We start from the raw sequence: 14,621 nt of genomic DNA, 5'->3' as shown, positions 1-14,621 counted from the left end.
TATCAATAAGTGCGTTATTTCGCTGTCGTTTTATATATTTAAAGTTTAAATGCTTTATTAGCCGCCTGAGAGTTGTTTCGCTAAAATTTGGCATATCTTCATCGTCATTGACTGCCTGAAGAATCTTGGGAATTGTTGGTAATTGGCCATTTAAAAAGAAACTGTGAATTTTTTTCCTAATTACGGATTTATCAAAATCGTCTACTTTCTGATAAAATTTAGGCCTGTCTTTAGACTTGATAGGTGATTTTATTCCCTCTTCTGATTTATATTCTTTTAATATATTATACACAGATGCTATGCCAATTCCCAAAATCGATGCTGTTTTTTTATTTATTTCGGTTTTGTAGGGATATTCATTCGATGGCCAATTTTCTTTCACGTACTTATATACGTTGATCACCATATTTTTCTCATTAACCGTAAAGCTCGTCACCTGTAAAAATCACCGGTAGTCACTTGTCACACGAAGCTCAAGCTATATCTCCAGGTATACCAATTAACCTAACCAATTACTTCACAATTTAAAACCTACTTCTAATATTAACCTTAAGTTTCCAAAGATTAGCGCGTTTGAACAAACAACTCTTTCTTTTTACTTATTATATATTTTAGATAAATTGTATTACGCACCTTTTGACGTTTTTTTCGTGGCGAATTTATTTCCTTAGATGTACTGGCTACTGGCTCCATTATACGTAATAACAAATAAAATTAACGCAACAATTAAAGTAACAACAATAAAAAAGTGATAACGAAACAATAACAAAATTAACAATAACAACCAGATCCGCGATATATGCAAAGCAATGAAACAAACTCGTACGCATTCGAAACTCGAATGATGCGTTTATTTCAAAATGGCGTCCCGATAGTTCACAATCCCTGCGACGGACGCGTTCCGGTACCAAGAAACACAAACGATAGCGCTTTGCGTCGTTAAAATATGATCCGACTAAATTAAATAGGTTGTTACTTTCATATAACCCGTCTATATTTCATGTCGATTGAATATGGTCAATTTATTATTATCTCGCAGTATAAAATGTTTACTTAGTAAAAGATGTTTGTTTACATAATTTATAGCTTCTCGTGACGGGTACTTTAAAATTTAGCCTCGATGTGTACTCTCTGCTATTTTAAGTGTTTGTGACCAACACGTTGAAGGCTAATGTAGGCGAGCATCGGCGACTTGCGTACCGTCGTGCATATTAATAATAATCTAGCGACATGGATTTTACGAGTAATATTTACCATGTTACACATTTTTATCTTAAATATACATAATAACAGGCTATAACAGAATTTGGTGTATTTAGAGCACAATAACAATAAGTACCTACTAGAGTTCAGGATGTAAATATGTAAAAATACCTCAGATAAATACTAAGCAACTATATTATAACTACCAGTGCTATCCTGATTTGTAAGATCACTGAAACTGTTTATATGCACAATATTATGTTTATAAAATTGAGAAAAATATATATTAATTACGGTTAGTTGTGAACACAATAGCAATGTATGTGCACAGATGTTGATCGATTTTGGCTTAAAACTATATTAAATGTCTAAGATTATTTGTTTGGTGCGAAGGCGATAAATAATAGTCATAACAGCTCTACTAGCTAGATGAAACGAAATTCTTATGGCTTTGTTTCTAACCCTAACGATAGAGCACATCAATATTACATTATATAGAGAGAGTTAATTTAAGTTGTACATTAATTCAATCAAGGCCAAAATTAAGAACCTATCAGGTGCTATGAGGGCAGGATTTTGACAGCGTTTGGTTTGTTTAGTGCAACGGCGGAGCTATTTAGCGTAAATGTTATTTATACCGCTGGTGTGAATTAGCTCTTCAGTCAAAATGCTACCTCAGTAGCAAGTGCAAGGATAGGTCAATATTTTCAGCCGTTGTATTCCTTGGGGTATTTGAATGGATTACCATTTTTACCCCGAGGAATAAAATGATCAAACAACAAACCTCTATTTATCTGAAAATTTTAAACTATATTTCAAACGCTTAACATATTTAATACATTTTCATTTCATTCTTAGCATTAGAACTTGCATGTCCGCCGTATACCGCCATACTCTCAGAATCCCGACGAATAATAGATCACTTTAGTATGTCAGTATCTTAAAACCGCAATATAAAATAAGCTAATCTATGGCATATTGTTGAATTATGTCGCAATCCTTTAAAACACATTTCAGATTTAACGCGAACACATGCAATAAAATTCATTAGATCTCGGGATACACTCTTTAACCGTTCAAATCAAGTCCTCATATGTCCTTATAAAATAAAACAGAATTACGTTGACGTACTTCACGTAAAACGTAAAAAGTTCATGGTAAAGTCAGTTTACATACTAGTTTAAAAAAAACTATCATATAAAAATACTTATGTCAATGATTATGGACTGTATCAAACCAATTGATTTTTTTGGAACCAGGAAAACCATAACACCAAAACGTTTGTAGTAATCAATAAGTAATAATCGCATTCCGTCATGACAATTTTTGGTCATTACTAAAACTATTCTAGCCAGAGTTGATAAATATACAATAATGTCTTTGGACTATTTTCCTTATATTCATACAATTACTCTTCTAAACAGATTAATCTAGCTTTCTATTAAATCTATATTGTGTTTAGTGTTGAAAACATTGTTATACACGCAGGCGGTGATCAGCCTTGCTATTACTTATAAATAAGCGTAAAACAGACAACGGACATTGGCATCGCTGAATGTATATCAATCGTCATAAATCACACAGGTTGATGTCGTTGTAACACTTACAATAATCTCTCATTGTATGGAAGGCAGTAAACTTTAATATATCAAAGTCTCTATTGTCCATAAATTATATTTGTTTACTGCCAATAACACAACTATAAAATATAGAAATCTGTAATAAGTCTTCGAAACGTTTTACATACTCGATTTCTTCGTTAGCGATGCAAACCAGGTTTAAGGCACAACAACATCAATTTTGACACTACGACGAGCAAATATATATGTTAATGTACAACATAAAAATATTGCCATGAAAATTGTGAATATTTAAAACATTTCGAAGACTAATAATGCTATTATTTTAATAATCCTTTCGTATAAAAATATTTTGATTGGCTGATTCTTGCCATGTACAGTCACGAGCATAAATATACTACTATGGGCACATCGGCATCGATTTTGTTACCTGTTCGAACTAAAATAGACATAATATAATGTTTCAGACGCATCGTATTACAGTGAAAACCTTCCAAAGCAAAAAGATGTGAAGCTCTAAAACATTGTTTTTTTTGTATTGCATAGTTATTACTATGAGATGCTACCATCAGCTATTTGTGAGTTATTTGAGCACACAGATAGCCAACTGGTCCTTTGGACGAATAAAAATGCAGTTTTACTTAGTTACTTAAGGAGTGACTTTTGTTTAAAAACCAATGTGAAACAAAAATAAAGATTACTAAACCATATAGAAGGGGACCATATCCATCGTTTATTTATTTAATATGTTATTGTATAAAATATATATATTTGTTTACCTTCAATACCTAAAGAAACTGAGTTTAGTAAAAATATGTTTATGCTCATGACTACTGAAACTTATTAATATTATGTGCCTTAAATTATCTCCTTATATAATCATTAAACAATACATTAGCATAGATCATATTTGTTTAGTAACTCACTTATTGCTTGATATTATTAATGACTTAAGAGGAACAAAGACAGCACAAACTAATACACGGAAACATTTATAGCCCAGGAATAGTAGACTTTTCTATCAAGAAAAATATCCATTACTTAATAAAATTTAAATAATAACTCATCTGGAACTAGGTACATATTGAATTGAATGGATATTTTTCATAAGCAGATAGAATGATTAGTCTACCATTTCCTGGGCTAATTAATTTTATACATTTTCATAATTATATTGAGGTAGGCTAAAATAGTGACGTCATTAATATTTATCAACTCTGAACTGAAAACGGAGGACATATTATAGAAGTATCGCCTACTTAGTGCAAGCTCCTTGTAGCGCACTGAGCACACGCACTTCTACATACATCACGAAGAGTCCGGTGGTACGGAAGGGTTGCCATTGCTCAGGAGAATCTTTGCCAGAATAGCAGTCACGTTGGCGGGATTTGCGAGCATGCTCTGAAACTAAAATATTTTAATTGATTAGTCTTATTGGCTGAAAACAAACAAATTTAAATAATCAGATCCTATTAGAGAACAAATATTGAAAGGTTAGTCCCATTTTAGATTGATAAAATTATTGCCTAATTCTTGGGTTCGACTTTGTTTACATATATTATTAATTATTTTCAAAATCGGCATTTAACAAATCTTGACAATTAGAAATTGCATTTAAATAATTACCAAGTTAGTTTCTTCTCCATTATGAGGGATCCTTATGTTTCCTGCTATTATCCTATTTATATTCTCAACCAGCATCTGAAAACAAGAACAGCAAATGATTTTTAATAGGTCCGACGCAGTGAGGTTTTAGATATATGCTAAACAAATTATAGGAAACAGTATTTTATGAGTCCATAATTTTAAGATAACCTCGTAACAAAGCTTATATCATCAGCTGATCAAAGCCTGCATAATATTGCATAACATTAGGATCCTAACATTTTTTTTCTTACTTTGAATAGCTTTTTAAGAGCAAGGTACAAGTGTTATTTAAAATGTAGCTTACTAGCTTGTCATAACTCAAACATTATATTTATTACATTTTAATCGATATTCACATCTATTCATGGCATAAACCAATTTTTGAAATGTATTAATAGTTGTGCACTAATGAGTAAAGCGATAACGATATTTTTTATAATTACCTTATCCTCCTTTTCTGGATTGATATTTAAACCATTATTGCCGGAAGGAGTCTTCTGAAACAAATAAGAAATAATTAGCGATTCAAATGCAGTATCGCATCTGTATCCTGCTTTTAGTCAGCAATAAATTAAATTAATTTAATAATAATGGCCGGTACTCACAGGTTTGAACAGAGTTACCAGCACAGTGTACAACCGGCTACTCTTTTTATTAAGAGCTGCAATTTTGTTGTTCATGTCTTCTGTGGAGCGCATCATCTTCTCCACCTTGAACTTGTTGTACTGATATCTGTAAAACATATGGAAGGCACATATTCAGTAATGCTACTGTTACACTACATCATTTTCAAAAATCTAGCTCTACATAAGTTTTTAAAAATCGCAAAAAAACTTGCGAGTGCTAATCATTTAAAAAAGTATAATTTGCCAATTAGCTGCTTTTAGTATGTTTCGATTCGCTATTCTTAGATCTTTAAGTTATGTTAGTTAAACTAGCTTTAAACACAACATATTTATGCATCGACACGCAATATAGTAAATAAAAGCAGTTCAGGAAATTTTATCAAAAACTTGGTTATTCTTGAATAATATAATAATGCCATATTTATGCTTAGCTTTGTAAAATTACTTTAACAAAAAGCCAGCTGTTCGTAACCCGCGGTTAAGTAAAAAACATCTTGAAATTTAAAACGCATATGTATTCGCATTTTGTTTAAGTATACTTAAATAAGACAAGCTCACAGCGTTTTAGATAGTATTGAGCATTTATTGCATTTCATTATCCTACAATCACAGGTGCAGTTATAAGTCATTCGTCAGGAAAGGGCGTTACTTGACCCCGTGTTCTGAACAGCAACAGCTAAGAGTTGCAAAATTATACCTGAACTCATTATTATCGCAACTTTTGCATTTCTTTGCGAGAGGCTCACTCGAGTCGATGTCGCGCGGAGAGCTGCTGACTGGAGACAAAAGCAACAAATAATTACAATCGCTTTGCGTGCATTATCTTGACAAAAGTAATCAACAGTCCTCAAAAACAGTTTTAACTTTTCATGTTCTTTAATGAGTAGCGAATTGACAAAAGACAATAAAAAATATATACTTTACTATGTGGTATTATTATTCTCCGAAATATTATGAGATACTCAAAAAAATACACAATAATCATATGGCGACAAGCAAGTGTTATGATATACAAAAATGTGAACGAATTCAATGTGCTATAATAAATCTGTTAATTATTACATTCAATTTGGGTAGCAGAGTTGCAAGTATATAAACTAAGATAATCAACAATTACTTTTATAATTTTGCAGGAACTTAAGCTTTGTTTATATCAATTGCTCATGTAATGCTAAGCATATTATAGAAAACATTGCAAAATTATTTTTTTGGCAATAGACAAAATAGTAAGAAAAGTGGAGAAATATATATTCTAAACATATTAATAGATTTAATCATACTAAAAATAATATTCGCAATTAAAAAACTATTCATTAAATGGAAACAATCCATGAGTTAATAAGTTATTAGCACAAAATAATAAGGCATAAAATACACTTGCTCCATACACGAGACTAAACTTAATCAAATGACGTCAGTGTATGTGTATCTTTACCCTAACAATTAATATTTTTTACAAACGTTGTTGAAAAGAACTATATATAAAATCGCTTGGCATAAGTTTAATATTGAAAATATACATACAGTCATCGCTATCGCTCCACTCGCGTTTAGGGGAGCTGGATGATGTAACTCCTGTTCTGAAAATATTCGTGTCACCCGTAATTTCTAATGATGGGGCTGGGGCACACGTCAACACGGGTCCAGGAGTAATGCTAGAATAAAATTCAATATTCGTTTAATTCTCACTTACGGATATTATTGATGATCATTAATTATTATATTTACCATGGCATCGTTTGCGGAGGTGGACCATTTGCGAATACTTGAGAAACATCAGTGGCTGTTTCTGAAACAAGCCATATAACAATACAAATTAGACAAAAATATTCTCGTCTATTATATGCATTCTTACAAAAAACGTATGAATTATATCATTTAAATATGTCACATAAGCTTATGCAGAAATACAAAGGATACATAAATAATTATTGTATTTTTTAAATATTTATGTCTTACCTTCTGGCGGGGGCGGCGGTGGTGGTGGTTGCAAAACATTGGTTTCCTTGAGGTGGGCTAATGTGTGAGGTGGCAAATATCCAGTTCTAAAAAAATGCTCTTTCTCAAATACTGTAGCATGTACAAATTTGCATTTAGGATAAGTGCATACCGAATTCTGGAAATTTCTGCAAAATGTATAAACTCCTGGTAACTGTGACAGAATCAGCTCATGAGCAAATTTGCATGCCGTGCCTTTTTTACAAGTGCCCCGCGCAAAGTTCCTACACATTGTAACTTCTGGCTTATCAGCTACTTCCGATTGATCTGTTTTAATCGATTCTGCTAAAAGACTTTCTGCATGATTAAATTCTCCGTTGCTCTCAGTTGTGCCATATTCGTCATCTTCAATTTCCTTTTTAAATTGATTATTGGAGGACTTTCTGGCGGCGGGGGGTTTGGCGGCAACGGTGGTTGCACCACTGGAGCAGTGGATTTGTTTACTTCCTCTCGTTGATCGTGTCTTACGGTTGAATCCGGCGTGCCGTTAGAAGCACTTGGATTAGCCATTTCTTTTGCTTCTTCAAACTTCGATTTTAAATATTTTCGCATGTGCTTGAAGTTGGGCGATGGCCGGAAATTTATGGAATCCTCATCGCTTCGAGACTTAGATTTTTTTTCTAAATATAAAAAATTTTAGAAGTTAAAACTAAAACTAATACATGTTACCGAACCTCAGAATTTGCGTAACAATTTCAATGCTATTGCGCCCTTATTTCGACCGATGGCTTTTTTTAATTTGCTAAGGAACCGAGATTGTGACAGTTTAAAACTAACCTAACGGTAAGATTTAAGATTTACATCCTTTTTGGTTCGTAAATACGTACATTATTTATGTTCGTTGTCTTATAAATAATCAGTTGCAATGCGTAGGTTTTTGATTATCAAGTATATTTAAATCATGTGATTTTGTTAGTTCGACTACAATAAATCATTAAGCGCATAGTTACCCTACTGCAGTGCAAAAAGTAAAAGATTGAACTCTGTTGTCCACTCCTTATTGGTTTTAAGTAACAAACAACAAAGGTCGTTAACAGATTAAGTACTCAGACAAGAGAGCTTTCAGTGTTTTTTTTTTATCATACTGCACGAACTTTACAAAACTCGTACGACCGGTTGCATTGTACAAGGACACGAACGCCCATTAAAACCGTTTTAAGGAAAGAGGGTTGAAGATTGACTACTCTAAAATTTCCTATTAGAATTATTACAGAGTCCATCTTTTGACTGAATAACGATTACGACAGCTTCTTAATAAAACAGCAAATAGATTCTGGACGCAAAATACATTGGTACAACCCCGACTTTTGTCCAATACCTTCGCACCATCATTTAGTCCATTAAGTATGACTTGCAAGCTTAACGGAAAAGATGCGGTAATGTTAGGCTAATATTAAAATATATAAGTAGTAAAAACACAATCCAACACAGTGCTCCTGATATAGTGCACCCTATAATTTGTGAAACGGTCTTCATATTGGGAATCGCGATCGATACGCGATCAGCTGTAAGCCGTAGTTCCCTTTCAGTGAAGGTTTCTGACTCGCGAGACAATGTATGACGTTCTCGGTCAGCTGTGAGCCGTAGTTCTCGTTGTGAAGCAGTTTCAGCTTCTCGGGATAACACATGTTGTTCTCGGTCAATAGTAAGCCTAAGTTCTCGTTGAGAAAAGCTTTGAGACGCACGTGATGTAGCTCGTCTCGCTCTGTCAGCTGCTAATCGCATCTCTCTCTCTGGAGAGCTTGCATTGGCTCGAGAAGTTGAGGCACTAACTCTCATAGAGTTTAATCGATGTTCTCTTTCCTCTGCTGATTCTTGAGAACGCGCATTTCTCATCCTCTTGGCATCTCTCGAATTTCGAGATAAAGATGGTCGTTTTTTAGGTGGCATTTTGTATTTTTAATTAACGGTATATTAAATATAGCTGTTGCCCGCGACTTCGTCCGTGGGTAGAAGATATAAGTAAGCTTTATACCTGCCCTATTTTTTTCACATTTTCCTTTGTATCTTCGCTCCTATTAGTCGCAGCGTGATGGTTTATAGCCTAAAGCCTTCCTCGATGAATGGTCTATTCAACACAAAAAGAATTTTTCAATTTGGACCAGTAGTTCCTGAGATTAGCGCGTTCAAACAAACAAACAAACAAACAAACAAACTCTTCAGCTTTATATATTAGTATAGAGTATAGATAATTTGATGCATTTATTTTATACTTTACTTACCTGATACATTCTTCGTGCTGTCAATCTCACCATCTCATGCTCAGGAGTGCAGTTATTAGCTGTGTTAAGAAAATGTGCTGTCACTACGATGAAACTTCGTGTCGAGTTAATAAGAGTTAATATATCACTTGTTAAAGCAATATTATTTATCTCACTTAATTTTTGTTTTAAAATGGCTTTGGTAGTGGCGTATCGTTGTTCCATGAGGCCAGTTATCTGGAATGAGAAATGAATAATAAAATAACATTTAAAAATAAAAAGGATAAGATAATAATTTAATATTATAGTTCGCTTACAGTAGTTCGTGATGGAATTTTATAGCGTGGACAAATGACGCTCATAAATCTTTTCAATCCTGATTTTTCTACGCAAGATAGAGGCATGTCGTCTTTGCAAATCATGTAGATCAAAGCTTGATTTATTTGGCTAGTTTTATGACCCCCTGCTAAATTGAGAAAAATAATAAAATTAGAACATCCTCATAGAACTAAAATGTAAACAATACAGTAATCTAATATAAAAAAAAATACCTTCATAGCTTGAACTTCTTTCAAACATATCTATGAGTGTAGTCTGTTTCCACAAGCCTTTACTCTGACCATCTTTGGAGGATTCAGTCTGAAAAAAATTATTGAATATTTTGTATATATTTCATTACACTTGTCGTCATAAATAGTATTAAGGTTAAGTGAAAACACCAAAATTTAAATTTATCGATATCGATACTTTTAGTAATTACACATTATTAGTTGACTGGTTATTGGTTATGAACAATTGATATTTAGATTCTAAAGTTACGTTTGATCTTGCACAAATAAAATACTTACACCAGTATCATCGTAAATCGCAATTTCAGACAATTCCATGAAGTTATTTTCTATCTCAGCAGGTTTATTAGTATTGGTAATAGTTGAATTAGTAGACGAAACAGGTGAACTAGTTCTTGTTCTTGGTGTATATTCACTTCTCTTGACGTTGAGTTTTTATTTTTAAGTTGCAAAAACGCATGGTGATGCTTATTTTTAAGATGTGTAGATAAATTCGTCGTATTGCCACTGGTTTTATATATTTTCCCACACACATTACATGAAACGTTTTGTCTGTCTATTTTTTTGAAAAAGTTCCATACAACACTAGACATGACTGGAATGCTCGAATTATTTTGTTCACATACGTGAATTAATTATTGATTTAATTAGTTAGATTGTTTGAGAACTATAATCAACTCAAGTGCAGGCAGAAATACGCTCGCGTTGAGGTTATAATACGGAATTACCGATAACAGACGGATAGTTGAAGCACAGACACTGACACTGAAATAAAATTGACAGACAGAGTTGCCAACTTAAGTACCAAATTAAAACGCAGTAAATCGAGTCGACCAAAGACAAAAAAAATGTAATTTGTTAAAAAATGTTAGTATAAAAAAAGTATTCTTTTTTAGGATTTTTAATTATAAAAAATATCGATTTTTATACCTTTTCAATACTTGTAATTTTATATCGATACCTCGATACATCGAAACATTAAATATCGCTCAAAAATATCGATACATTGAAAAAATATTATCGATATATCGATGTATCGATATTTTTTCGACGAGCCTAGGGCACGGCAATGTAGAAGAGAGGAGGATGGTAACTTTATTTAGATTTTGTATCACAGATTATTTTTATTTATTTAGTAGTTATTTTATTTTATTTATTTTGTAATGTTTGTGTTATAATTTTTATCTATGAGAATGTTACTATATATATTGTAGGTATATGATTTTTTTTTTATATATTTATATATGTAGGTATATTATAATAGGTTTTTTAGTTATTATTATTATGTATAACATACATCTATAAAATTTTTGTTATTATATTTATTTTAATTCTTTGTCATTAATATATTCTTTAATATTATAATATGTTTTATTTATGAGTATTTGTCTAAGTTTATTAGTAAATATTGTATTTCTAGGTTCTTCCTTTAGGGCTTCTGGTAGTTTATTATATATTTTTATAGACATTACATACGTACTATTGGAATGTAGGCTCATATTAGAAGTTGGTAGCATTAGTCGGTTTTTGAGTTTTAGTGACCTGTTTGCATGTCTGTCTCCACGCTTAGTAAATAAGGTAATATTGTTTCTCACAAATTTGCATATTTCTAGAATGTAGATGCATGGTAAGGTAAGTATTTGGTGCTTTTTAAAGTAGGGTTGATAACTATCTGTTTGGTCTATGTTAGTTAGGATACGGATAAGTTTTTTTTTAAGAGTAAAAAGAGAAGGTGTATCAGTACTATTACCCCACAAAATAATTCCATAGCTAAGTCACGCATATGCGTAGGCATAATAAGTAGTTAATGTTGTTTGAAAGTCAGTGGTCTTCTCGATTTCCCGGAAAGCATATGCGAATCTTGATATTTTGGATCTGATGTTTTTTACATGTGTCTTCCAGTTTAAATTCGTATCTACAGTTATTCCTAATAGTGTGAAATCTTTGGCGTTTTCCATTTTTGTACCGTTAGTTGAAAAATCTATTTCTAAGGAGGACTTTTGATATGGATGGAAGGTTATTAATTTAGTTTTTTGGTAGTTTATTTCAAGATTATGTTCTCTCATCCATTCTGAAATTTTAACAAAAGTGTTTTGGAGCCGTTCACTTAATCCGTTCATGTTTTTGCATGAGGTGAGCAGAGATACGTCATCCGCAAATAGTACACACGATTCCTTTGTTATTTTCGGGAGTCCATTGATATAGATTAAAAAGAGTAGGCATCCGATTACACTGCCTTGTGGTATTGATGCGTTTATGACTTTTTTGTCCGATCTAATGTTTATTATTTATTTAAGTTCAAGGTTATAATTATCTATTTCTACGTACTGTTCTCTATTTTTTAGGTATGATGTAAACCATTTGTGCGCTTTTTCTCTAATTCCTATTTTAAATAATTTATCTAAAAGAATATTAAATTGGACTTTGTCATATGCCTTAGTCATGTCTAGGAGAATTCCGACTGCGTATTGTTTGTTATTTATTATATTAATTGCTTCCTGCATATATTTATAGACAGCAAGGGTTGTTGAACGTTGTTTACGGAATCCATTTTGGCTTTCATCAAAAATTTCGTATTTTTCGCATAACTTGTATACAAAAATTTTAAAATTTTTTGAAGCTGTTGGTAGTAGGGCTAAGGGACGGTACTTATTCGGGTCTGTCTTTGATTTTTTTTTGTGTATTGGCTTAATGATAGCTTTCTTTAGTAGATCAGGAAATTCGCCTTCTTCAAAGGATTGAGTGATAAGTACACAGAAGGGCAATGTAAGTTCTTTTGCACATTGTCGAATAAGGGAAGGAGGGAGTTTGTTTATACCAAAACTTTGTTTATTTTTGAGATTATTTATGATATTATATATTTCTCGATAGTTTGCTGGTTCAAGGAAGAACGTATTTATGGTGGTGTTGATTATAGGTAAGTTCTGCGATTTATTGTCTTATTTTAGTACTCGTTTTTCGCCGACTGATGCAAAGAATGTGTTAAATTAATTTACTATTTGTTTAGGGTCTGAGATTAGAGTATTTTTTATTTGAAGTTGAATGTTATGGTGTTCTCTAGTTGGTTTTTTATTGGTACGCTCGTGTATAATGTTCCACTGGACTCGGATCCTTTTGCGGTGAGCTGTTCTGTCACAAATAAATATGGGTGCGTCTTCATTGGTTTTAAAGCTGAGATGTTTAACATAAAAATCAAACAGAAACTGTGCGTTTCTGTTTGTTTTTTATATTGTAATGCTTACACATTAAGAACGTCGGTCTTCAGTATGGTTGAGCGAAATTCAACTATTATGGGAGTGTTTGTACTTTTCTGCTAACTGTTCTGTTTTTTCCTTTAATTCTATATATATCGCATATATCCGACTTCACCACTTCACTGTTGACATTTTTAGTTAGGCATACCACCAGATTTATGAGGTCTTCTTTTGTTTCCTTCGGTTGTTTAGGAACATTTTTAATTTCGATGTTTGACTTTCGAGTGCCGCGCTGAAGTTCCTCAATTTTATCTTCTGGAATGGTTATGTATTTCTCATCATTTATTGCTTGTATCTCCATTTGCTCTATTTTTCTTTTAAACTCTTCATTTTGCACAGTGATGGCAGCTATAGAGTTTTCAATATTGGTGTGTGTATGTTTAATTTCCATTAAAGTGGGTACAATTTTTTTCAGTTCTTTTTCTTGATTAAGCAACATAGACTTCATCATATTGATCATGTCTTCTTTAAAAACATCTTAGTCCTCTTCTCTTTTTCTTTTAATTCTTTGGGAGACGTAGCTCAAAGGCGAGTCGTAGATTTCTTCTGATATGCATTGTTTTACAAGATTAGATTCAGAGATTGATTTATCCATTGAAATGAAACGACTTTTACGGATTTTATCGCGGTTTAATTTTGGTTTTAGTTCCCGACGTTTCGACACCTTTGCAGGTATCATGGTCACGGGCAGACTGAGATGGTGTTCGTCTTGACAGAAGATGTTGCTCGTTCTACCTTCATATTTTTAATTAATTATTTATGGTCCGACCTACGCAGTATGAGCTCACTGTGTCGTGATGTCTTGCAGCGCTGCTCTTGGGTTTAGCCTTGAGTTTTTGTATTATTGGGTCCCAAGTAGGTGATATCTTCCAGCCATCTTCTCTATTGAAATTAGGGTGTTTTTTAATCTCAATAGCCTCGCGAAACATCCTTGGTAGGAATTTGGATTCTTTAGCGAGGATCTGTGGTTGATCAAATCTAATATAATGGCTGGAGCCTTCAGCATGTTCGGCGACTGCAGACTTCGTTGAGCGGCGGTGTTTAACGTCAGCTATGTGTTCTTTTACGCGGGTCCCTATGCTTCGTTTAGTTTGACCGATATAAGAGAGGCCGCAGTCACAATCTAGTTTGTATACTCCTGCATCTTGTAGAGGTATGTGACACTTGACAGATGGTAGGACTGGCTAATCTTCTTGGGCGGCTTGAAGTATGTTTTAATTGAAGCTCGCTTCAGGATGTAACCAATCTTGTCAGTGACTCCTCGGACGTATGGTAGTACAGCAGGCAAACGATCAACTGTGGCTGGCTTCACTCGGTTTCTGTGACGGGGCCGTGGAACTTGGAGCTTGTTGTCTCGCAGTACTTGCTTGACGTGTTGAAGCTCAGCGGCAAGGTGTCTGTCATCACAGAGTCGTGTGCTCTCTGAAACAAAGATTTTCCCACGGTAGCTAACTGTTTAGGGTGGTGGTGAGATTCACCGTTTAAGTACCTATCTGTATGGGTCTTTTACGATACACGGTGTGACTTTATGGTCTGATCAGGA

General features: G+C 33.2%; 2 protein-coding genes across 2 annotated transcripts; both read right to left on the bottom strand.

Annotated features, from left to right (window-relative positions):
* Positions 1-1,021: 1,021 nt before the first annotated feature.
* LOC113507409 lies at positions 1,022-7,541 on the bottom strand (the record flags this gene model as incomplete). The annotated part of the gene is made up of 8 exons (XM_026890266.1): positions 1,022-4,190; positions 4,410-4,484; positions 4,874-4,927; positions 5,036-5,162; positions 5,754-5,832; positions 6,581-6,711; positions 6,785-6,845; positions 7,016-7,541. Coding segments are annotated over 8 exons (1,152 nt in total), but the record flags the coding sequence as incomplete, so codon positions are not given.
* Positions 7,542-9,204: 1,663 nt separating this feature from the next.
* LOC113507410 (zinc finger BED domain-containing protein 6-like) lies at positions 9,205-10,880 on the bottom strand. Its single transcript, XM_026890267.1, has 4 exons — positions 10,104-10,880; positions 9,807-9,894; positions 9,573-9,721; positions 9,205-9,492 (listed from the first exon to the last, which is right to left on the bottom strand). The coding sequence occupies exons 1-4, from the start codon at positions 10,140-10,142 to the stop codon at positions 9,262-9,264; spliced, it is 507 nt and encodes a 168-aa protein (XP_026746068.1). The 5' UTR covers positions 10,143-10,880; the 3' UTR covers positions 9,205-9,261.
* Positions 10,881-14,621: the final 3,741 nt, after the last annotated feature.

Source organism: Trichoplusia ni, unplaced genomic scaffold (assembly GCF_003590095.1).
Source record: "Trichoplusia ni isolate ovarian cell line Hi5 unplaced genomic scaffold, tn1 tig00001980, whole genome shotgun sequence".
In the NCBI taxonomy this organism is placed as follows: Eukaryota; Metazoa; Arthropoda; class Insecta; order Lepidoptera; family Noctuidae; genus Trichoplusia; species Trichoplusia ni.
Note: the sequence above shows the minus strand (reverse complement) of the source record. Positions and strands in the feature narration are given on the sequence as shown.

Coding starts and splice junctions, on each gene's coding strand:
- LOC113507410 (XM_026890267.1), bottom strand. CDS start 10,142: ATGGAATTGTCTGAAATTGCGATTTACGATGATACTGGT. Junction 9,895..10,103: donor CGATTTACGATGATACTGGT/GTAAGTATTTTA, acceptor AATTTTTTTCAG/ACTGAATCCTCCAAAGATGG. Junction 9,493..9,572: donor AAATTCCATCACGAACTACT/GTAAGCGAACTA, acceptor TTCTCATTCCAG/ATAACTGGCCTCATGGAACA.